Raw genomic sequence first — 24,979 nt, 5'->3', positions numbered from 1 at the left:
ATCAAATCACAAACGTGAATTGGTCTTGATCATAGTCAAGACTTATGCTCCTCGTGGCTTGTACTCATGTGAGCCACAAAGTTACCACCATACCTGGAGCCTCACTAAAACCCCAGTGTAAAGCCATAACCTTTATCAAAGGATGCTCAAAAAAGTACCTCCAAGAGTACCGTGCACTACAATGGAAATGTGCCCAATCTCCTCCATGATCCCTTTGTACAACAGATTAAACCCGGGGACCAGATTGTGAAACCAAGGCTCCTTAATCATTAGAGTCAAAACAAGCAAATCAATGATTGTACAAGAAAGTAACAACAACTACGAATAGTCTCTATGCAACTAGTTATTAGCACTCGGCTATGACAAACATGGATTGCAATTGAAGTGACAACCTTGACGAAATTTCTTTGTGGATGGTTTTTAGATCAGTAACTAGCAAAATCACAAATAAACTATCCACAATAACCGAAGTTACCCTTGAATCTAGTAGTGTAAGAAGGATTCTCCATTTCAATCTTGACAACCATGATTAACTGTTGGATTGTGTTCATCTCTAAAAGAGGCCTTCGTAAGGGCACGGGCATGAGTAATTAGCTTATCTTCAAGAAAACAACAATTTCACGCGTAAAACCTTGAGAAAATCTGAAAATAAACAAAAGATAAACAAAAGAGAGAAAGTAGAGAGATAAGACACCACACTAGGGTTTGAAATAGCTTTGGGATGATCACCCCCATATTAGATAAAACTCCTTGGAGGAGTCTTAGAGTACAAGTTCTTAGAGCTAGAGAGCTCTCTTGTCTTTTTACATGTCTCAACAATGAGAGAATAGCTGAATTTATAGTTCTTGCTTAAAAGCACTTGAGAAAAGCGCTGTAAAACTCTTATAGTCCAAAAAGCATCTTTTTAATAATAAAAGCTCTCTTTTTAGTATTTAAAAAGCTTTTAATCTTTTGCTTTCCAAAATCAAGTTGCATCATTCCAAGCCTATAAGGTGACCTTGCACTGCAATCTTGCCATGTGCCAGTGCCATGTCACCATCACCATGTCATCAATGCCACATCACTCTTTTATTGGAGGGGGGGTGTTTGCATTAAAAAAAAAAAACTTTTTTTTCCCCCTTCGCGTTGTGCGTTGAGTTTTTGCATATGAGCAACTTGTATTTTGACACTTTGGTGACACAGAGCCTCTTTTTGCTCCTGCATTAGTGGTGGAATGTTCACTAAAGGAAGTGCTGGCTTGTTTCGACCCCCTTACCATTTAGTGTTATTAATTAGAATGTTATGTAATTATTCTTCCTTCTAACATCTAAGACGATATATAGGGCATATCATATAAAGTATTGAAAGTGTCTTCCTTGTAACATCAAAGACAATACATGGGGTATACGATATAAAGTACTGAAAGTGTATGGAAATCAGGTGTGCTCTCCCTATTTGACATGAACTAATTTTGACACACAGAAGGTTTCAAATGGAAATTGCTCATCCATGTCTGCCTCCCACCACATTTTTGGACACGCCCGAAACGGAGCTCACTTTGGCGCTGGTCAAGCCAGATGCAGTTCAGTCAGGCCACCTTGAGAAAATTATGAACACTATGGATAAACATGGTTTTATTATCGTGACATCTACTCACATCCAGGCTAGCCCCTTGTCTTCACTGCACTTGTCTAATAAAGTGAGAGATTATGATCATTAGGTAAAACCAAATTTTTTATTCATGCAAACTAATGCCTTTTGTAATGGAGAAGTGTTTTCTCTTAACTTCAATTCTGAGTTCTCTTTATATCAGCTCACACGTGTGAGAGCTGAGGAGTTTTATGAGCACCTTGAAGGAAGCGACTCATTCGAGAAGCTTGCGCGATTTATAAGCAGGTTCTTCACCTCAAAACTTATGAAGTATGGCAAAACAATATAAAAATCAAACATACAAGTGTGTATAGTGTTTGATTCCTCAACATGTAAGCCAAGGCTTCCACTTCCACATGTATCCTTGTAGTCGTGATTTCTGTTCTTCCTTGCATTCATGTTCTTATGGTTTGTTCAATATGCAGTGGAATCATTTATGCATTTGTCTTGGGAAAGAAGAATGCGGTTCAAGAATGGGCCTCCCTTATTGGGCCAACTAATCCAGATATTGCTCGGCATGAGTCACCATCAAGGTAAGCCTATTACATAACAAACGGGGTGTCTGTATGTGAGAGAGAAGAAGAAGAAGAAGAAGAAGAAGAAGGAAGAAAGAAGCTTTTTTTAACATCGTAGGAACAATCCCAAGAGACCAAATATGATCTATCCCACGGGAGTGAGATTTGAACACGGGACGTGTTGAATAACAACTCCATAAGCTAACCAAATACCACACTTGGGTGATAGAAGGGGTAGCCCATTTTTATTTATTTACCCACACTTGTATGTGTGTGTGTGTGTGAGAAAGAAAGAAAGAAAGAAAGATATATTAACGTCTACGAGAGGCCAAAGTCGGCCTATGAGACAAAAAATAATACAACTGTGTTCTTCCGGTCATCGGAAGAAAAGAAAGAAAAGAAAAAGTGTGCATGTGTCTGGATACAACTGTGAATCATCATGGATCGGTGGAGCCCATATACGAACAATATAAGGGGGGGTGGGGATGTGGATGGAGTGCTAAGGCAAGATGCATCTCTATATGCTGAAGGGGTAGTACAAGCATGCTATGCAGATCTATGTCTAACTCCATCCAGTGCCATAAGAGGGATATAAGATATCATACATCGCCGATGCTGAGGCTGTGAATGAAAGAAAGATATATTAACGTCTACAAAAGGCCAAAATTGGCCTATAAGACAAACAAGTAGTACAATGATGTTCCTCCAGTCATCAAGAGGAAAATGTGGAGTGAGAATAAAATGTACAAGTATGACAACATGACCATAGGGGACTCAATAGTGGTGTACAAACGAGAGGGTGTGGATGGAGTACTAGGGCTACTAATGCATCTCTATATGCTGAAGGGGTGATACAAGTATGATATGTTATCTACTCCTAACTCCATCCAGTCCCATAGTCTGGGTACAATATGTCATACATCCGATCTGAGGATGCCGTAAATGTCTGGAACATGCGTCCTGGATCAGAGCGAAAATGTGCCAGTTGCTCCTGGACCTCCTGCTGGTGTCGAGACCAGATGGCCGTGATCTCTCTGTGGTGTAGCCGTGGTGTCTGGTAGCCGGCTAGTCTGGGTCGTCGCCTAGCTCGAATCTCCTCCGCTCGCTGAGATGTCACTCCCAATGTGTGTGGCTGGGCTATTGGTGCCAATCTCTGGAAGAAGTCAGTCAACTGGGACTGTCTTCCTTGGCTATGATGTGCGGGTGTCTGAAGTAAGATCTCCCTGTGTCTCTGTAGTGCTAGTAGTAGTCTGCCTAGCTGTCTCTGGTCCGATCTCTCCCAGATCTGTCTAAGTGATGTGGTCCCTCTAAAAACCTCAGGATAGCATGCCCTGATCTCCTGCAAAGCACCACACTGGCAAACAAAATGCTCCTTTGTCTCTACCCCCGTCTGGCATAATCTGCAAATGCGCTCTGCTTGAGGGATGCGTGCTGCTCTCCCAGTCTCGATCTCTAGTTGGTGTGATGAGACCCTTAGTCGCCCAATGGCTAGAGAGAGAGAGAGAGTGAGTGAGAGAGAAAGAAAGAAAGAAAGTTGTATTAACGTCTTCAAAAGGCCAAAATGACCTATGAGACCAAAAGGTTACATCATATCCATGAGGTGTATCCTCCTGGGTACAAAATAGTAATAAAGAAAGATAACAAAAATCTAGAACTATAAAATCTGATCTAGGTACATGAGCAGAGAGCTCTCATATCACCCTAATACATCCCTCATGGGCCGCTATGACATGGTGCTCAAGGTGGTAAAACTGAGCTAGCGATGGGAGATGATGGCCCGGATCCTCCTGTGGTGTTGTGGCCGTGGGCGAGGGCCATGGGGTATGGGGCGTCAAGCTCTGCATAACTCAGTGGCTTTGTCGAGTGTCACACCTCTCGGCCGAGCTCCTGTACAAGCTTGTGGTCCGGGTATGGTGGGTGGATCGGCCCTTGGAGTGCTGGTATGGAAGAAGTTGGTGAGAGCTCTCTGTGCTGGTCCTTGAGCAAGTACAATTGATTTGGATCTCACTAAGGACTCCCTACTCCTTGTGTTTGCGGAGCTCTAGAAGAAACAGTCCTAGGCATCTCTAATCCGGGAAGTCAATGATCCTGGAAATTGGTCCAAACCCAGCTCGGAAGAGGCAGTGGAACCTCCCCCGAATCTCATAGTATACAAGGCATCGACATATGTAATGATCCTCTGTCTTGGGCTTTGCGTGACAGAGCTGGCATATCCTGTCCTTTGGTGCGGCCGCCCTGGGCCCATATCTGGCAGTCTCCTCTCTTAGCTAGTGGGACAAGGTACGGTTCTAGCTGATCGCACAACTCACCCCAAAAGTTAGGTGTGTGTCCACCTAGCATGGGTGGATGATGAAAGCATCCTCTGTCAAGCACAGGAGGTGATCTCTGTAGAAGGCCATCTTCGTCCCCAGTGGGGGACGAGTAGGTGAACTCCATGTCCTCTGGGTATCCAGTCTGACAATGTCCTTCCTGATAACCCTGTTCCGCTTTGTGCGGCTGAGAGCAAATGACGGGGCCTCTATGTTGTACTAGAACGGGGGAGTGCCTCCATCTGCATGCCGTGCATGCCAAACCAAGTGCCTACATGTGCATACGAGCACTTGGTATCTCCCTCGAGTGTCAGTTGTCTCGAGGACTCCAGGGCTAGCCGGGGGCATCTATCTAGTGGAAGCTCCCATAGCCTGTGATAGTATGTCACTGTCTGGAAATGAGCCTTTGTCACTATCGGTGCAGCCCCCATCTCTGCCCGCACAATCTCATGTGGCACTGATGGCTTACTCCTCCTAATCATGCGCGAGATCATCGCCACTAGGGGCCTCTCCATCGGCTTCCACCCATCATATACCTCATCTGTATCTGTCTTGGCGGGCTCTTTCCTCTGTCTCCTCCTGTGGTATAAGCTGGGACCCAGATGGGGACACCATACAGTAGTGCAGGTGTAACTAGAGTATCAAGTAGCCAAAGCTTCGTCCTCGTTTCCTGAAACTGTATCTGCCAGCATTGCCTCTCTAGCGTGCGAAGGGCTGCATATCCCCTCATCAATCTAGCTTCGGCCGCCTTCCGCATCGAGAACTGAGGTCCAACAAAAGTGATCCCAAGGTATACATATGAGGTAACATACTCCACAGGCTCTCTACTATATGTAAACTGTACTGCAGATCTACCTATCCACTGTGGGGAGGTGTTCAAGATCATGACCTTGGTCTTGCCAAGGTTCACAGTGAGGTTCCGGTCCTCGCAAAAGGCCCATAGAGAGAGAAAGAAAGAAAGAAAGAAAGAAAGAAAGAAAGACAGCTGTATTAATGTCTACTAGAGGCCGAACTTGACCTACGAGACAAATCAATGTACAACTGTCAATGTCTTTTGGATGTCCAGAAAACAAAGGACAAAATGAACATAAATAAACTATGAAAGTATTGAGCTAGTGGGGGAGTGTGATGGATGGAGCACTACTGCTAGAGGCTCAATATGCAACCTTTATGCGCAGGGTATACAAGAATGCAATGCAGATCTGTCTAGCTTCAACTAGTACCACAATGGGGGTGTAATATGTGATACATAGGCGATGGCGAGGCAAAAATACCTCGGAGCATGATCTCCGGGTGTGAGTGTAAGTGAGCTAGCTGCTCCTAGATATGGTGCTGATGTCGAGCCCGTATCTCTGTGATCTCCCTCTGATGTAGTCTGGGAGTCTGGTAGCCTGGTGCTTTCGGTCTCTGTCATGCTCGGAGGTCCGCAGCGCGCTGAAGTGTAACCCCCTCTTGTGTCAGGATAGGCACTGGGATAGATCTCTGGAAGAAATCAGTGAGCTTGAGCTGTCGCCCACCTCTCCCTGTGGTATGAGTCCGTAGCAGTGTCTCTCCGTGGCGCTGTCTCTCTAGCAAGAATTGGCCAAATCTGCGCTGGTCTGCGGACTCCATGATCTGGCGGAGTGAGGGATGTCCACTGAAGATGGTGGTGTATCTCTCTTTAATGACACTAGATGCTCTGCCTGCATGCATAATGTTCCTGCCTCTCAACCTCCTCCTGGCATAGTCTGCATATCCTCTCTACTCTGGGGATCCGTGCTGCCCTACCTGCCTCAATCTCAAGCTGGTGTGATGACACTCTGAGCTGGCCAATCACCACTCGGGCACTGTGAGGCATGTACACATCCATGTATCCAGGTCTCTGTATGAATCCATCCGCTGAGATACGCATAAACTGATCTTTGTAGTATAGCATCTTCGGCGGTAGAGGCTGACTGAGTGTAATCCAAGTCTCTTGAGTGTATCGCTGCCATAAATCCTACCGAAGGACTCTGTTCCTCTCACTGTGAGAGAGCTGGATGTGTGGTGCATGTATATCATACTGGAAAGGTGGCAGGTGATCTATGTCAAGACCATGTTGAGTGAGCCACTGTATCATTTGTGAATACCATGATCTCCTATCGCCACTCTGTGCGAGCTGCCTGGACGCCTCAAAAGCTCTATGTGAGAGTTGATCTGATGGCATATCTCCGATCCTTTGTATGAAGCAGATCGTCTGGAAGAGGGCCTCTACTAGCATAGGAGGTGCAGCAAACTTTGTCCAGACAATGTCATGTGGGACGGAGGGTTTGCTGCGGATCATCCGTGAGAGCATGAGAATCTGAGGCCTCTCTATCTGAGACCATGTGGAGGTGGCGAGCCTAGGTGCCCATACTGCTGCAGCACACATCAAAGCAGGGGTGACTAGTGTGTCAAACAACCACCTCTTCGTGCGGGGCTCTTGGAAGCGTGCGTGGTGACACTGTCTCTCTAGCATGGCCAGAGCTGCATACCCTCGTGTGAGTCTATCCCTGGCTGCCTGTGCCATAGTAAATCTTCCTGGCGGAGTCGTAAATGTAATCCCCAGGTACGCATATGAGTCTACCACCTCTACTTGTCCTCCTGCTAGTGTGAAGATGGCATGTCGTCGAACCGGCCCTGAGGTGTGGAAAATCATGGCCTTGGTTTTCCCAAGGTTCACTATAAGCCCCTTCCCAAGGTTCACTGTAAGCCCCCTTTGTGTGCAGAAGTCATGGAGTGCATGGAGATGGTGCTGTAGTCCCATCCGCGACTCAGAGACCATAATAATATCTTCTGCATATAGCATAATGTGGATTGTAGTACCTGAGATGTCTACCCTGTCCCCACCACTGTGACCAATGAAGTCAGCCACCTCATCGATGTATAGCCCAAATAGTGTAGGAGAGAGTGGGCATCCTTGCTTCGCACCTATGGTGCTAGCAATAACATCAAATAGCCCCCTTGCGCCCGAAGACCTGCTCATATAAAGCATAGATGCCCCAAACCATCTCTGATGGGATCCCCAATGACTGTAGGCGCTGGAAGAGTCTCTCTCGTAGCACTGTGTCAAATGCTTTGCGGAAATCCACAAAGCAGCATTATAATCTCTTCTCCCGCACCCTAGCTTGGTCAATCAGACATCTCAGAGTGAGTATATGGTCAATAGTGGAGAAAGCTCGTCGGAATCCAGCCTGCCCTGGTGCTCGCAGTCCCTCCTTCTCTGCATATGAGCTCAACTCTGCCTTGAGCACTGCGCCATAAAGTTTGGCCAATGTATGACCAATCATGATAGTCCTGTAGCTGTTGGGGTCTAGCATGTCTCCCGCTTTGTGGAGAGGCACGATGGTGTGCATAGTCCACTCAGCTGCTGGTAGGCCCTCCACTAGTGCCCTATTAAAGAGGTGAGCAACAAAGGGTCCCAGTGTGTCAGCTGCATAAATAAGATGCTCACTCTGTATACCTGTGTGGTCAGCCGATCTCCCATGCTGTAACCGGCGGATAGCTCTCTCTATCATCGAGGTGGTAGGGCAGATTCCTGTGGCTGTGGTATGAGCGGCTGCTGAGGGATATGGTAGAGGGTCCACCACAGGATACCTCAACTCCACCCGTCCTCAAGGAGTCACTTGGGAACAGGCTTGCGCACTTCGACATACCTAGCGTCCCCAGTCCACAGGACGCCAAGCACGATCCTCCATCAGCTCCAGATCGAGGATATGCTCCATCGCCACCACGCCACCTTCTCACGTACCGTGACAGAAGGGGACCTCTTGGCCATAGTCAATAACCCCATGCTCGACATACTTGAGAGAGGTGTACCCTCTACTGGAGGATGGTGTGCCCATGTTGCTTCATATTCTGAGGCACTCCATGATGAGATTCTGTTGTACTAGTGCTTATATATTCCATGTACTGATGATCATTGTGTCAACCTCTACTTTCAGAGAGATGTTAGTTGTACTTGTTTTGTTTTCCTTTTCCATCATGAGACATACCATGGATAGCATTGTATCATTTTGGTCTCATAGACCCATTGGGTCTTATTTTTTTAATTTATCAACTAGCCTTTGGCCCAAGATCCTCCCATAGTTACCAAATTTCACTGTCCGTAGACAGCTGCCCGTAGGCACTTATTTATCCACCCGTAGACGGTGCCGCCGAGGAAGCACCAAGGGGGTTTTGAACCCAGGACCTGTTGGTCCTAGGCAAACACCTTCACCACTTGAGCTATCACCTCATTGGCAGACCCATTGGGTCTTTAGAAGACGTTTGATTTCTTTCTTTCTTTTCTCGCTCCTCTCGTGTTTTTTCCAGATCATTTGTATTAGTGTTAATCATGTGTTTCAGTCTTCAGCTGTTAGCATTCATGTGACATTGGTATCAAAGCGTCTAGGTTTCTCCTAGGCTGATTAGGGTTTACAGGTGTTAGCAGCAACCAATTAGGGTATGTGTTTTCCCCTTGTAGCCAGTTTTTGCGTGTGCGTTAGGTTACCTAGAGGAGCTTTTTACACGTGCGTTAATTCCTTCAACCAGATTCATGCATTAGGATTTGCATTTTCACCCCAAATTGTATTGAGGATTGGGGTTTAGGGTTTGCAATAGCCATTTGCATCATATGCAGAGATGTGGACATACTTAACTCTCTTATTTTAGCTAGGATTGGGAGCCTTTTTAGGTATTGACCAACCTATTTATGGGATTTTGGTAATTTGCTGTCCAAAGACCTGGCTGACAGCAGTCGCGGGTAGATGTAGGATGATAGGTTGTGGGACAGGTCTTAGGCTTAAGTGTTTACCTTTTGGAGGACATGATGGCTAGGATCTATGTACATCTTGATACATATATACAGAAACCACTGTTTCAGCAACATCTCTCTCTCTTCTCTTTGTCCATCTTTGAGTTTTGCACAGTTCTTAATACAGGCAGTTCTTTCGCATGTTGTGTTGGTATCAAAGCCTGGTGGAAGCCCTAGAGGTGCTGAATTGGAAAACGCACAGTACAAAAGTGGCTGTTTTTGGTTCAGATAGGAAAATGCAGCCAAGTGGTTCTTCAACATCAGGTATCCTGGTGGTGCTAGAAGAAGGGAAGCCATGGGGTATAGAGCCCCCAGGTGGGTATCATGGAGTATGAAGCCCCCAGATGCTCAGTCTGGTAGCCATGGTACAAGGATTAAGGCAAGAAGAAGGGGTTGCAGGTTTCCAAGAAGGGATCTAACTCTCAGTCCAGGATATGAAGCATGGTTTCGAGAAGAGCAATGGGAAGCCCAGATCACCAAGATGGTGATAGATCGTGTGATGAAGCGAGTGGCAGCATGGGTAAGTGACAAGATGGAGTTGTCTAGGGTTAGGTAGTAGCCTGAGACCGAGAGTGTTGATCCAAGTGAGGGAGAGCTTCCAAGGCAGGAGGAGCTGCGAGGTGACACTATCACATATGGGGAGATTCTAATTGCCAACTCTCGAGCCCAAACCTGATTTAAAACTGGAACCTGAACTAGAGAGCCAGAAGGTAGATCTCTTTGAATCCTGAGAGGAGGAAGATGGGGTTAGCCTATCAGTTCCAGGAGTCCGAATTTGATGAGGAGGATGAAGTTGCAAAGCGAGAGAGCTTGGAGATCGAGCTAGTGGATATGGAGCAGAGCCTACAAATGGACCAGAATAGAAGTGGAGCAAAAGTGCATGACCTGGCCCAATGCTCCAAGTTTGGCAACAGGGGATGTCACGTGCATTACCCGTGTGAGTGCCATTGGGGCTGTTTCCTACTTGCAGCCACCTCAAGGGCAAGATTTGAGGAAGAGTATAGACCGTTCAGGGCAGTTTTGACAGCCCTATAGGCTCCTGAAGATACCCAAGACATGCACCTATGGTTGGGGCATTTATTTGGGCACAATAGGACCATGTTTTATGGCTTTTTTGATGATGTTTTATGACCTGAAAATGGATGGCTGACCTTAATATAACTTGGCATCTAATCCCTATATAAAGGGAGGTCAAAGGTCATTCATGAGCATTTAGAGGCAAAGGTTGTAGTCCAAGACCAAGGGCAGCAGCAACCAAGGCAGCTGGATCACTAGAGAAGCCGTGAATTCAGAAAGACACCTTTTGGTATGCATGGGTAGATAGGCATGCAGTAGTAGGATCTAAGTACATTGTATATATGATCATGTTTTGGAATATACAATAAATTAGGGCTGCATCTAGTCTGTCTCTTATTTGTGTGTTTGCTAGACTCGTGTTAATCAAATTTGCTTAGTGTAAGTCATGTGTAAGTCTTCCATTGTTAGCACTCATGTGACACATGCATTATTCACCAAGCTAATAAATAGCGCTTTGTGTCATATTGTGCTAGAAGAATACAAAGCAAGAAGGGGGCAACTGAGACCTTGAAAGAAAAAAGGTTGTGATCAAAATGAAAGAAATGGTAGATTTAAAGAGGGGCTTTAAGAATCGTACATTTGTGTGCAAGTACCTAGCCAGCCTCTTGTTCGCTAGGCTTTAGGGGGTGATTCCACTTTGCACGACTCTCACACAATCAGTAATGGATGGGGAATGGCCATGGAATACTTCACTCTATTTTTGTAATTTCTGGGTCCATGGATGTGAAGGCCTTAGATAGCAGCAGTAAACATAGAAACATCAGCTATGGCCATGACCAGGTCATTAATCTCAAAGGGATCAAGGGTAAGGAGATTATCTTAAACAATAACTAGTGACTTTTTATGGCTGTCAAACTACCATCTTGGCATTGCTCCAACAATGGACCCTATATTGCTTTAGGTTAACATGGTGCCACATAGTAGAAGGAATGAAACTGTTACGAGATTGTGGATCTCTGATCTTTTTGAAGTTCGTAGTTGCAAAACATGAATGTCTTTTGGTTAATCTTTGCCAACGCACCATTTGTTTATATGGTTTCAATGAACTGATGCTCTATGTGCCTAAGTGTGTGTAGCTTACGTGCTCTTTATGGCACTAACATAATACAAAATGCTGTGCATGGAAGTAACTCTTGTAAAGAAGCAAAGCGAGAAATCACGTTTTTTTTTCCGACAGGTAGTCATTCTAAACTTGTTTTGATTGATTGCTTTGGTCAATTGACTGTGTGTTTTGACAGTTTGGATTGGATTCAACCATTTAACTTTTATGGTTATGGGGTGTGTGTGTGTGTGTGTGTTTTTGGATCTTGGCTGAAAGTAGAAACCACACACACAAGTGCCATCACAGGCACAGGGGAGACTCGAACTCATAACCTGGGGACTCTCGAACTCCATTCTAACCACTGCACTAACACGCGATTGGCATGGTTATGGTGTGTTTTGAGTTGTAGTCTTTTGTGGGATTCCTTATTATTCGTACTACTACTATATTGAATATTCTTCGCAGTGATAATGGATCCCCTTCCTGATGAGGTAATGTCAAAAGAATTCTTCAACAAGCATTTGAAAGAAACACTTAAAAAAGGCCTCACATCTCTTGCTAAGGCTAAACCTCATAGTGATCCTTTGCAAGTTATTGTATCCTTTACATGACTTGCATTCTCTTATTCTTTTACATAAAAATCTATAGTAAATTTCATGGCTGTTTCTAGGATTGATTTCTTTAATGTGTCTTAGACATGGTTAGCAACGTGGTTGCAAGAGAACAATCCAAACAAGCCACTTGTTAATGGAGCTCGAATAGTGGTGGGATTGCATTAAAGATTATAGATTTGCTTTGTCACATAAGAAGATTGTCAATTCTTCAATCCTATCTGGGCTAAGGTTGCTTAACTAATATGTTTCAACTGCAAAGATTGCTTAACTAATATAAAGGGCAAAGATTGCTTAACCAATCTAGAGTTTGCATTGTGTTTTAAGGGCAAACATTGTTTAACTAATATAGAATTGCTAAGTGTGTTTTGATGAGAAATGTTAGAAACTTGTCATACTAAAGAACTACCCTTGGGCCCTAAATGTTTTGGTGCAAATTTATGTCAAGGGTCAAAATTGACTTTAACAACTTAATAGTGACCTTTTTGTAAAAAAGTCACAATTATGTGAATTTTTAGAAGTCACACATACTTCAAGAGCAACTTGCAAGCAAGCAAAATTGAACTAATTCTATATAAACGTAAAAAACATAAATTGTGTTGTTTGCTCAGCTCCCATAAATAAATACAAGAATGAAAATTGATTTGGGGTTTTTTTAATGATTGTCATCAACATTATGTTAAGAAGTCAACATAGGCGAAGACGCGGATATTGGAATAGATTTAAAGTTTGTCGTGTTTACCATTTTGACCAAAGTGAGTGAATGAGGGAAGTGAAGCTCTTTTGAGAGAGAGAGTGGGAATTCAATCATAAGCCTCATACCTTATTTAAGTTAATAGTCGCAACGATACACGTTCTAAATAAAGCTTATATTAAAATAGTGTTTACACAATTCTACTTTGTGTACATACTCACTCGATTTTACCTTGGGTACGCAGGCATTAGGTGAATATGCACCCAAGGTACCTTAAGGTACCATTGGTGCTCCCTACCTGCCCTAAAATGGTCGTCGTCCCCATCGTCCTCTTGCCAAGCACCTCCTTGACAGAAAGACCGATCCAAGTATCCCCACTTGGTTTCCCCTCAACTCCCAATTTTGTTGGGCTTAATAGAAAGGTGATCTTCTAATGCATTCATAGAGTGAAGACAACCTCTCCTTGCGTGAGAGAGAGAGAGAGAGAGAGAGAGAGAGAGAGAGGAAAGTAAGCTAATATATATTAACATCTACAAAAGGCCAAAATGAGCTAAACCAAAAGAATACATCAATACATCAAGGGTACTAAAAATAAAAGAAAGGAACAAGAGCTAAAATGCCAAAGTTGATCCTAATACAAAGAGCGTCAAGCTCTCACATCACCCTAAAATATCTCGCATAGGGCGTTGCATCATGGTACCCGATGTAAAGTTGAGCCGATGAAAGTCTTGTGGTGGTGGGAAATGATGGCTTTGATCCTCTTGTGGTGATGCGAGTGGGGGCGGGGGGTCATGGGGTCGGGGCTGTCAATCTAGTGTCACTCCTCTCGGCCAGGCTCTTGCGTAAGCCTAGAGGTCGAGTGTGTAGTGGGTGGATCTATTCTCGTCGAAGCTCTAGTCTAGAAGAAGTTAGTGAGAGCTCTCTATGCTGGTCCTTGGGCGGGTGCAGTTGGTCTAGGCCGCAATAAGGAGTCCTTGTGTTTGCGAAGCTCTAGAAGGAAGAGCCCTAGGCATCTCCGGTCTTTGAAATCCATGATCCTAGAAAGTGGTCCAAATTTGTCATGGAAGAGCCAATGGAACCTCCCCTTGATCTCATAGTATATTGGGTATCGACATATATAGGGGGCCTCTGTCTTAGCCTCTGTATGACAAAGCTGACATATCTTGCCCTTTGGTGCAGGTGCCCTCGACTTGTATATGGCTGTCTCCACTCTCAACTGATGGGATGAGGTGCAAATCTGTCCAATCACACATCACACCCCAAATGATAGATGTGTCTCCATGTAACATGGGCGTATGATGGAACCGTCCTTTGTCAAGCAAAGAAGATGATCTTTGTAGAAGGCCATCTTCGTCCGCATGGGCTGAACGGGTGAACGCCAGGTCCTCTGAGTATCCAGTCTCACAATATCCTTCCTGATGAGACCCTGTTCAACTCTATTGTGTGGTTGAGCTCAAATGAGGGAGCCTCTACGTTCTCAAACAGAGAGAGTGCCTCCATCTGCATGCCATGTATACTGAGCCTGTGCATACCAGCACTGTGTCTTCGTCTAGTGCCAATTGTCTCGACGAGGAGAGAGTGTTCTATAAACATCTATGGAAGGCTAAAATGACTCTTGAGACTAGTGTGAATACATAAGTGAAGACCATGAAGGTCTTTTGTCAAATCTAGTCTATAAAAAGAAACTCTAAATTGGACAAAAGACAACTAAAAAGCATTCTAATTCTCATGTCTTATCTCACTACAAGATGCAAATCTAGTCTATAAAAAGAAACTCTAAATTGGACAAAAGACAACTAAAAAGAGACATTCTAATTCTCATGTCTTATCTCACTACAAGATGCGTAGCCTCTTGAACTTTAGTTTCTCACCTATTTGCTTTAGTAGTACTGTGGTAAGCTCATATGCAATTCATATCTACAATTCCCTTGAGGATGTCCACCTTTTTGGATGTGTGAGGATTGTGTGATTGGCAATTGCTTCCAACTTCTTTACTATATATCAACCCCTCTTCTTTATGTAGGTCATGGCTGACATCTTAAACCACACGCCTAGCCTCCTCCAAAGCCAACTTTCTCTCTATCGAGATTTCTTCAATTGAGGTGGTCATTATTGCAAGTGCATCTGGTTGGGATTGATCATACATGGACTTGACATTCAAAGATGTTCCACCATCATTAGTCGTGGTAGGAGAAGAAAAATGTGCATTTGATTTTGTGTTGTCCTCCCACCTCTTCCTCTTTGCTACCAAGTGCACATCGAGCTCCACTGTATCCATGGCATACTTTGTAAATGTGGCCCAATCAACTACGTAAGCTATACCTTGTCTAATGCCTCTTGAGTTGCCTTGCACCTCTTCAAAGAAAAGCCCTTTACAAAGGCTTGATTGATCTCATAGTTCTTAGGGGCTTCCTAGGAGCATTACTTTGCTCAGAATACTTGCTCCTCACATGCCTCTTGAGTTGCCTTGCACCTCTTCAAAGAAAAGCCCTTTACAAAGGCTTGATTGATCTCATAGTTCTTAGGGGCTTCCTCGTAAATTTAGTAATGTAGGAGCATTACTTGCGCAGAATACTTGCTCCTCACATGGTAAGATTTAACCTTCTATCCGTAGTTTGGCTTAGAGCAATTGAAAACTGATTCCCAATCCTCCTCTGACATGTCTAGCATTGCAAATGTGCCTGGGATTATTCCCCCCATATGCCTCTGCAAACTCTTGGGCATACTTGAAAAACCATGATTGTGCAAGCATTTGCACATAAGGCAGCTTCTTACGGGATTGTCTAGCTATCCTAGGTATGGTCACTTTCTTTTGAGAAGATACATGTGAAAGAAGGTTTTAAATTCTAGGAAGGTTTTCCAACCAACACTCCTCATGAACATTTGCCAAGCCCTTATTTTACAACAACAACTGAGGTATACACACTATACTTAGACAAATTTGGAGCTCAAGTAGCATCATAAAAAGGTCAGTCTTATGGAACTATACATATAAAGGCAATTACATAAAGTTTAAACACTAGTGGTATGCTGGTAAGAATATGGTGTCCTCTTTCGACAGCTTCTTTTTCCTTTGAGCTTGCTTGAGGATGTTGACAGCTTTACAGTAGATGAAAACTCAATCTCACCTCTGAATCTCAAAAAAAATTGTTTTGTACATCCTGCTAGGAGATTTGCATCCATCTTATTAGCTACTAAAGCATGTGTGGTGTAATTTTAAAAATAAGATGATTCGTAGAGCCCAAACCCTGCGTGTATACTCAAAAGTCCTAATAGCTTCAAATTTCTCTACAAGTATAACTCTAATAGTATTTGAGGGAACAATAGACCAATCTAGATACCTTGTAAGTGCCTTAAGTGCTAGTAATGTAACCTTAAGGCTATCGGAGTATTTACAATAAAAATGGCAAGATCTTATTTGTTCATTTTACTAATAAAATGACCAAGCCTAGAGTCCTTGCCAATTCTTCCTTCTCGGTTTGCACTAGCTTTTCCAAGAAACCCATTAGCATCTTCAATCTCAAGCTAATGAAAGTAATAATTTATTAGATTGGCATTAATTATAAATTTATGAAATGCCTCCTATGGTGCGATTGAAAGGCATCCAAGGGGTCCCTATCCAAGTAATAATTTATTAGATTGGCATTAATTATAAATTTATCAAATGACCTCCTATGGTGTAATTGAAAGACATCCAAGGGGTCCCCATCCTTTCTCTTCACACGCTAGAGCACCTTCCTTACCAAGCTGTAGCAAGTCCCCAATGGTCCGAAAATACTAGGATTAATGTTGATTAAGCTTTGATTGGTAGAGGCAATTAACTGTTTGCACTATATAGAATGTGTCAACTTGGAGTGATGATTTTCAGGAGATAGGGTAATAGATTAGAAAAAATCTCTTTGAGGCCTTCAATAGCAGCATATTGCTTATGATTCAAGCCCATAAGCATATGTTTAGTGATAGTAATCAAAGAGTAATGCAAGGTTTAACAAAGAGGCTTACTGTGATGCACACAGAGTCGAGGAGACTGCTATGAGCGTTAATTCGAAAAACTAACGTCGCAAGTGGATTCATAGAGCTTGAAAACCCCAAGGGTCGAGTGGAATTAGACCGATTTGCTATGAACAAGCTGCCATTGCGTTTTCCCCCAAAGCACAAGCTTTCTCAAATTAGCCTACTGCTACTAGCGATTTCGTCCAGTTCAAGTGATTGGTGACTGCGCCTTTGAGCTGAGCAAGGGCCCCAAGTGGTGGTTTGCTCAATGGTTGGGTGTGGGAGAACCAATCAGTCCTCCATTGATTGTGGGTAGAAGAGGAGAACACCCACAAGGTTTATAATTAAGGTTTTTGTAATTAACCACTAATGAAACCTATCAATGGTGCTGAGAAATGATTAGACAAGGATCAAATCATGATTTGGAAATGAAGAATAAGGATTTGATACCATGTTGGCCTTCATAGTGGATCAAAAATGCTGATGAAGCTCATGCTGAAGGCAATATTAAGTTAAGCAAAAAAGGGTTAAGATTAATCACATGAGATTAGGGTTAATAGCAACGTAATGACAGCATAATGATGAGAAAGAGAATGATATTGTTTTACTCTTCCATTTATATAGGCTAGAGTACGAGTGATTAAGGCATGATTATTCCTTAAGCAAAACCCTAAGAAACCCTTGAAGTAAGCACCCATTGCCTACATTTGAGCGAAAGTGTGATCCTCCTCCACCTGAGCTAGGGGCCTAGAATATGCTAATTTAGATCCATCTTTGACCATAGTCTACCAAATGTATGATGGCTATTAGACCTATAAACCATATGCCAATATCCCCAATATCACATGTATGATATTTTGGTGTATTATTTCGATAGTTAGAGTTTTCAACCTTCAAGAGGGGCTCACATTCTAGGTACTCATCTTTCACCATCTAACATCTTGTTTCAAGTTTTTAAGATATCAATTGAAGTAGTCAGAGATGCTATGTTGCATGCTCTACATATATTGGGGTTGAAGTGTCCAAATAATTGTATCAGACTTGTTTGAATCATTTCTAAGAATGCCTCGACCTGCTGGGTGAGTCTTCCTTATTTTTAAATCTATCTTCTAGGATCGGTTATCTTTATATATATAAATGTGATTGGTTTCCAAATCATGAACTATCCTTGCATCTCGTAAATAAGGCTCACATGTAAGGCATTTTGAGGATCATAGTGTATGACCCTATTCTCTAGAAATCCATCACCACAAAATTGTGGTGGAAGCTTTTTCCCGAAGGTCTTGATCTTTCTTGAAGAATGCCCAATGGCTTAGTTATGTTCATGTGAGCACGCTTGACCATGAGACTTCTACCTACAACCAAGTGGTGGGCTTCCCTAGGTCTCCCACCAATCCTTAGTGATTATGCTTACACCAACCCACCATCCAAGATTACACCAATCCTTAGTGATTATGCTTACACCAACCCACCATCCAAGATTACAGAGATCGTCTTTTCCCTTGTACAGGATTGGTGGGCTTCCCTAGGTCTCCCACCAATCCTTAGTGATTATCTTGACACCAACACCACCATCCAAGATTACAAAGATCGTCTTTTCCCTTGTACACGATGACATGTAGCAGGTCATTCATTTTATGTCTTTCGAAATAGTGTCCCAACATTCTAGGAATCACCTTGCCATACAAACCAATTACAACATAGAAAGCCATAAGCATATATCAATATGCACCAAATGTATTAATATTTGTAATGGCATCACCCACGATATTAACATAATTTGGCATGATGTAAAGACAATCTAGGCATCCCCGAAATATCTAAAAGGGTAGAATAATATTTTAAAGAGGGTTTATAATACATTCTCATAATATTTTCTCTTTCTTGAGTTTGCAATTACCCTCAATGGCGGGTTTGCCGACGGATCTTATAGAAGGCACAAAAATATTTCTCAGGCACCGATCTTACATCTTTACGAGGATGATTTTTGAAAGTTAACAAATATTTGACATATTGATTGCTAGTGTGGGTTCATATAATTTGTTGTGGTCAATGATAGTATTTGGAATCAAAACTTCTTCCTCACTCTCAACAATAAGAGGTGAGATCCTCATACGCATATACAAAATGAGTGCAAAGTGATCCCCGGAAAGATTTAAGCAGACTAACATGAAATGAATTATGAATCTGTCAATGAGAAGGTGATTCTAACCTATAAGCAACGTCATTAATTTTGTGAATCACCTTAAAAGGTCCATAAAATCTTGGGACGAGCTTAATAGTTGGGAATTTCTCAACACACTTAAGTCTATGCTTCTTCTGAATTCTTAAAAGTACATAATCTCCATTATTCAAAAGATATAGCTTTATGTTTACAGTTTTCTTTCTTAACATATTACTCTTGAGCATGTGCAATAGTCTCTTACCTCACTCTAAAATGCAACAACACTCTATAATAAAGTAGTCACAGTAGTTTCAATTTTATGGGAAAGTCTTGTAGTTGGGCAGAATAGGCAAAGCTTTTCCATACACGATCTCAAAAGGTGCTCAACCAATAGCCAAATGGGGAGTATCATTGTATCCAAACTGCAGAAGATGAATGTGCTTATCCCATGAACTAGATTATTGGGCAATATAGGCTCTAAGTAGATCCAAGATAGTTATATTGGTAATCTCAACCTATCTATTCATTTTCGAATAGAAATCGATGAAAAAGTCTCACTTAGCACCTAAGTTGGAGAAAAGAGTGATCCAAAAATTATTATAGAATCTAGAGTCTATGTTAGAAACAATGACTTTTGGCAAACCATGATGCACAAATATTTGTTGAATAAATATGATCATGGCCTGCTATGAAGTCAATGTTTTCTTACGAGATAAAAAGTAGGCTTGCTTAAATCATGTCCGACGGATGTAGTAGGAAAACCCATAATGAAGTCCATTGATATTTGTTTCCAAGTATCATTAAGCAGTGATAAAGGTGTGAGAAGTCCTTGGGTCTTACATTTATAGCTTTTATTTTTTTGACAAATAGAACATTCAGCCACAAATTTTGCTACATCTTGTTTAAGATAAGGCCAAAAGAATTCTCTAGGTACTAATTGTAACACTAATTACAAAGTAGCAAAAACATCTCTATGACCCATGTATGGTGGTTGATGCATTTCCTCAATACCAATTGTCTGAAAGTCAAGTAACACATAATCTCTTCTGAAACAAGAGATAACTATCATGACACAAGTAATCACCAATAAATATATACCTGTAACAGTCCTCCCATGTGAGGAAGCAATTATCCTCAATTGCGTAAAAGAAAATGTTACAACAATAAAAAAATCTCGTGCGACACCAAAATTGGTGATGCTCGCACCATCATCAAATCACAAATAATAAAAAATAATATGATATAGACAAGATCCCTTATGTGTGACACACACACACACATTGCTCATCACCTATTTTTGTAAACATATCCGAATTAATTGTCCAGTGTTTAATTAATCCCAATATGATACATTGATAGGCACAAACACAGCATATATTCACCACTTGTTTCACCATGATGAGAGTATCACTATGTTACACATCATCTAGCATGGTGTGAGCTGCCACTTGTTACACTCCAATGAGCATGGCACATCAGTTGCATAAACCACTTGTTTCACTTCGACCGTGCAAGCATAGTCCACTTGTTTCACTTGTGCGTGGGCTACCACATCTATCGGCGTCCTCACTCCGTTGTGATGACAGTGGAATGCTCCTTTTGCCAAAGGGGTGAAAGGATAGCTAAACATTTTCATAGGACTCAAGGGCTCACTCTTAATCCACAGAGATGTTATGGACACTAGGATGCCTACTTAAAGTATCTGCCATAATATTTTCGTTCCCTGGTTGATATTGGATTATGGGTTGGAAAATATAGATAAATGAAGCTCATTTGATACGGTGATAAAAAATCAAGACTTGGGTTAACAAATAATGAATTCTTTGTTGGTCAATTTTGATTTAAAATTCACTTAGTTCCTTGAAATGCAGCTCTTACTTTATAACTAGAGTGCGATACATCTAGGTTAAGTGCTTTTAGTGCTTTTTTGAAAATCAAATCATGAGAACTACCATCATCATGCAAAATAGAAATTTGCTTTCCTTTTATTTTTCCTTGAATTCTCAACAAAACATGAATAGGAACCTTATCTTCATTTGAATGATTAGGGTCAGAGTTACCCTCTTGCTTGAATGAATCATTGTCATCATCTTTAACCATGTTGACATGAGCCACAAGTGCAGAATTCTTTTTCTTTTCTAGATATTCTAGTGTGATGTGCCTCTCCTTGTGGCATTTGAAACACTTGATGACATGATTCTTTGGCTTGCCATTCGAGGGTTTGTTGTTAACATCTTTCCAAACATCTCCTTTGGCCACATCTTTATCCTTGTACATCTTGGATTTATTAAAATTGCTCGAAGGAAAAGAGGGTTTATACTATTTTTCATAATTATCCTGCATTCTAGAATCTCTAGAAGTAGAAGTAATATGTTCAGAATTGAGAGCAAGATCCATAGTAGAATTGAGATAATGAGGATAAAACATATTAATACTTACCCTAATGGTTGGCCTGAGACCGATAATGAATTTCCTTCTTTGCTCTCTTTCTTTGACCTTCTCAATCACTTAAACCTGCAATAAAATATCAAAGAATTTATTGATGTAATCTTGGACATTCTCTTTCTCCACTTGGTATAGAGTTGATGAGATTTATCCTTGTATTATTGCGAAGGAATTTTTTTTTTCAAAAGCTTCTAGAATTGTTTGTACTAGGTCGATGCTTGCCTTGCTTAATCACATTCCACCATAAGGTAGCACTTTCAATCAAATGATTGCAAACATATTTATTCTTATCTTTTTAGAGAAATTTTCACTTGAAAAGTAACTATCTAGCTGACCAAGCCATGTAAATAAGCATATGAGCAACTTTTTTTCCATCATAATTTTGGTAAGTGAATGCCTTTCGGCTAATCTGTGAGTCTTTTTGAGAACTCTGGGCATGCAATGTAGCCTCAACAATGCGTCTAGCATGATCACCTTTCATTTCATCAGAATTGAAAAAATCACCTTTCTTTTTGAGAACTCTGGGCACGCAATGTAGCCTTAACAATGTGTCTAACATGATTACCTTTCTTTTCATCAGAATCGAAAAAATCATGTTTGCACTTAGAACATTGAATACAACGCTCTAACCCGTGCCTATGATCACACTCATTTGCTATATTACTCTTGAAGTGAAGTAATTTTCTGTTGCATTATGGGTTGTGTAGGTAAATTAGCCATTTTGTGTAAATAGATAAATAAATAAAGTAATAAATTATTTATAGATAATTAAACTTATAAGACACATAAATTGACTTAGCTCAATACTCCCAAGATGGCTTGAATTTGTATTAAATCTAAACCAAAACTTTTTGTTAAAGGTTGAACTCAAGTCTTGCTTCACACAATAATTTCTACGGAGTCTGTGTGCAGGTACATGAGCTTAAGTGTAGGTCAAAATATGGTTAAAATTAATTTCTACACTTTATTGATTACTTGTAAACTTCAATTCTGTTCCCAAAAGCTGTAGAAAATTTTCATTTTTAAAAATTTAGGGGGTATTTTTGGCCATTTTTAGGCCCAAAATAGCGCCTTGAAAAACAAATGCAAAATCACCAAAAATTGTGAAAATTTTGATATTTCTAGCTAAACCTTTGAGTACCCACCAAAAATTTATAGCAACCCATTTAACCACTGAAAACTCCAAAAATTGAGATTTTGAGCCTTTTTTAAAGGCTTTTCAAATTATGTAGGCTTAATTACAATTAAGTTTTTTGCTTTCTAATAGTAGATACTTTTTTAAAATGTGCTACAGGAAGAATGAAAGCTAACTAGAGCCTTTGATCTTCTAACGTCTATACTCTAAACCCATATATAGGGTTTGTCGAGAGATGTGATATGACATTACTATTGACTAAATGTAAGCATTGCACTTGAGTACATCACCTTTATGCATCCCTTCATCTTCCATTCAACTGAAAGAGCAATATTGACTAAATGTAAGCATTGCACTTGAGTACATCACCTTTATGCATCCCTTCATCTTCCATTCAACAGAAAGAGCAATATCAAAACCATTCTCTAACACAGTCTTGCATAATCATAGTGTCTTTGTCCTATGCATGTTGGTGTGAGAAAAACATGCTACAAAGACATGAAGTGGGATAAACCACAATAACTTGAGCCTCTTAGAAATTCTTCCAAACTTCATGGATGTGTGGATATCCAACACTCTTTCTTTTGAATGAAGGTATTGCACCTTTGTCTAACATATCCCAATCAGTAATGGAAGCAAGACTTGGAATTAGAAGACTTTTAAGTTTACCAAAAGCTTGGGCATTGGGAGGAACAATGTATTCTGAGTTATAAAATAACATATCTTTATTAATAAAAGAGAAGATTGCTTTTCCATAAATAAAACCTTTACAAAATCAACATGCATAGCTTCAAAAGTACTAGTGAATGACTCCACTAGTTGCCACTTGATGATGGGCATATATCTAAAACCATGAAAAAAATAGCACACACACTCATTAGTTTATTTAAAAGAATAGAACATATAAAAAACAAAACCAACACAATGAATCCATAAGATAGAAATATCTTACAGTGGGCTTAGAGTACAGATGTTGGCATAGATGCAAGTTCATGTCCTCGGCCATGTACACATGTTGCACCTTGGCTAGCCACCCATCACCGCCTATTTTGAACTCCAAAATGCATCCTTTCTAGTGGTATTGTACCAAGCCTCTTCTTAACTTCTTCACTCTATGAGAGCCTCTACACACGAGGGTTGCATTGTGAACCAATCATTAAGTTTGAAGTCCAAGGGCCTTCACACACCTTCCTCTCTAACATTATATAGAATGTAGGAGGACATAGATTTAGGGATCCTTCTAGAGCTTAAGCTTCAGATTGCCATTAAAAATAAAGCTCTAGGGATGATTGAGGAAGATGAGAGAGGAAAAAATAGTAGGTTACAGGTTCCAAGTGCAAGATCTCGCAATATAGGGTAAAGAAAACAAAAAAGGAAAAAGATGCAGGTTGTAAGCTCTAAGAACATGAAGCCCTCAAGAAATGGTAATAAAGAAGAGAGAGAAGATAAATTTTCATGTTGGAGGCTCCTATAGCAACAAGCTCTCAAGCATGGGTGAGCAAGATGAGGGAGAAGAGAAAGGTACATGTTGTGGAGGATCAAAGAGCATACAAAAAGCTTAAATGAGGAAAAAAAAGTGGAAAAAATGGATGTATACATTAAAAGATACCCTTTTTTGAGAGAGATTTTTTTTGGGAGGGAAGCCAAAATTTCAAATTTTGAGCCCCACTAGGTTACTAGATTTGCAAGTGGGGAGGAGTGGGCCACTTTCTGAGGTAGCCCTTACTCTAAAACGAGCATAATAACCTAGGATAGTGGTCCCAATCTCTAGCCAATAAGAAAATAGGAGAGGGGTGAATAGAGGGGACCACCAATGTCATATTGGTGCGCAAATGGCATTTTTTAATTTGCCCACCTTAGCACTTGATTATATTATAACTAATGCATTTGCTTAAAATATGACCCATTTTTCAGCCCATTCTATTATAACTAATGCATTTGCTTAAAATATGACCCATTTTCAGCCCATTCTATCAGTGAGGATGGGCAGTGCCCCATCCTTCGTGAGGCCCGTGGCCTTCTAAATATCATCATGTAAAGAGAAACTCTTGCCTATCAAGAATGAAGGGGTCTTACCTTATGCATAGAGCTCTCTTTGAGCTCTATACATAAAGGTAGATCCCTTAAGAAAATGCATAGAGGGCTTTGCCAAATGCGTGAGATCCCTTAAGCAAATGCATAGAGGGCTTTGCCAAATGCGTGAGATCCCTTAAGCAAATGCATAGAGAGCCCTTATGAAAGTGCATAGAGGGCTCTACTTTTCTTAGCATCATTGAGCTGTCTACTAGTAAAACTGATAGGAAAATCGTTAAACAATAATACCTTGGATTGAGGTGTAAACATGTGTAAAGCGATGGCATTTTAAGCATAACACATGCAAACTTAGAATATTTATGGTAGAGAGTGAAGTGACACGGCACACCCTACGATTTTCTTTTAAAGAAAGGGTAGCCTTTTAAATCATTATTTTTGTACTTGATGCCATTTTGTGAATCATACCAAAAATATTTATGGCTTAGTTTGCACAAAGCCTACAATTTCTAATCGTAACATAGGGGCCATTTTAAGCACTT

General features: G+C 41.3%; 1 protein-coding gene across 8 annotated transcripts in view; it reads left to right on the top strand.

Moving 5' to 3' along the window:
• LOC147636967 (uncharacterized) overlaps nt 1–12,559 on the top strand; it is a 48,397-nt gene extending 35,838 nt beyond the window's left edge. Inside the window, exons 2-7 of one of the 8 annotated variants that reach the window (XM_086800561.1) lie at nt 1,462–1,678; nt 1,793–1,875; nt 2,055–2,162; nt 11,390–11,499; nt 11,830–11,960; nt 12,060–12,559. In XM_086800561.1, the coding sequence (XP_086656687.1) occupies nt 1,472–1,678; nt 1,793–1,875; nt 2,055–2,162; nt 11,390–11,499; nt 11,830–11,960; nt 12,060–12,143 (723 nt within the window). In that variant the 5' untranslated portion in view covers nt 1,462–1,471 and the 3' untranslated portion in view covers nt 12,144–12,559. Of the gene's footprint in view, nt 1–1,419; nt 1,679–1,792; nt 1,876–2,054; nt 2,163–11,389; nt 12,017–12,059 lie in introns of those variants that run through there. The other 7 variants (XM_086800562.1, XM_086800564.1, XM_086800563.1 and 4 more) reach the window with 7 other exon arrangements.
• The last annotated feature ends 12,420 nt before the right edge of the window (nt 12,560–24,979 follow it).

This window comes from Cibotium barometz, chromosome 7 (genome assembly GCF_041138505.1).
Source record: "Cibotium barometz isolate CiBa-2024 chromosome 7, ASM4113850v1, whole genome shotgun sequence".
In the NCBI taxonomy this organism is placed as follows: Eukaryota; Viridiplantae; Streptophyta; class Polypodiopsida; order Cyatheales; family Cibotiaceae; genus Cibotium; species Cibotium barometz.
This window is presented reverse-complemented; position numbering and strand designations above follow the sequence as displayed.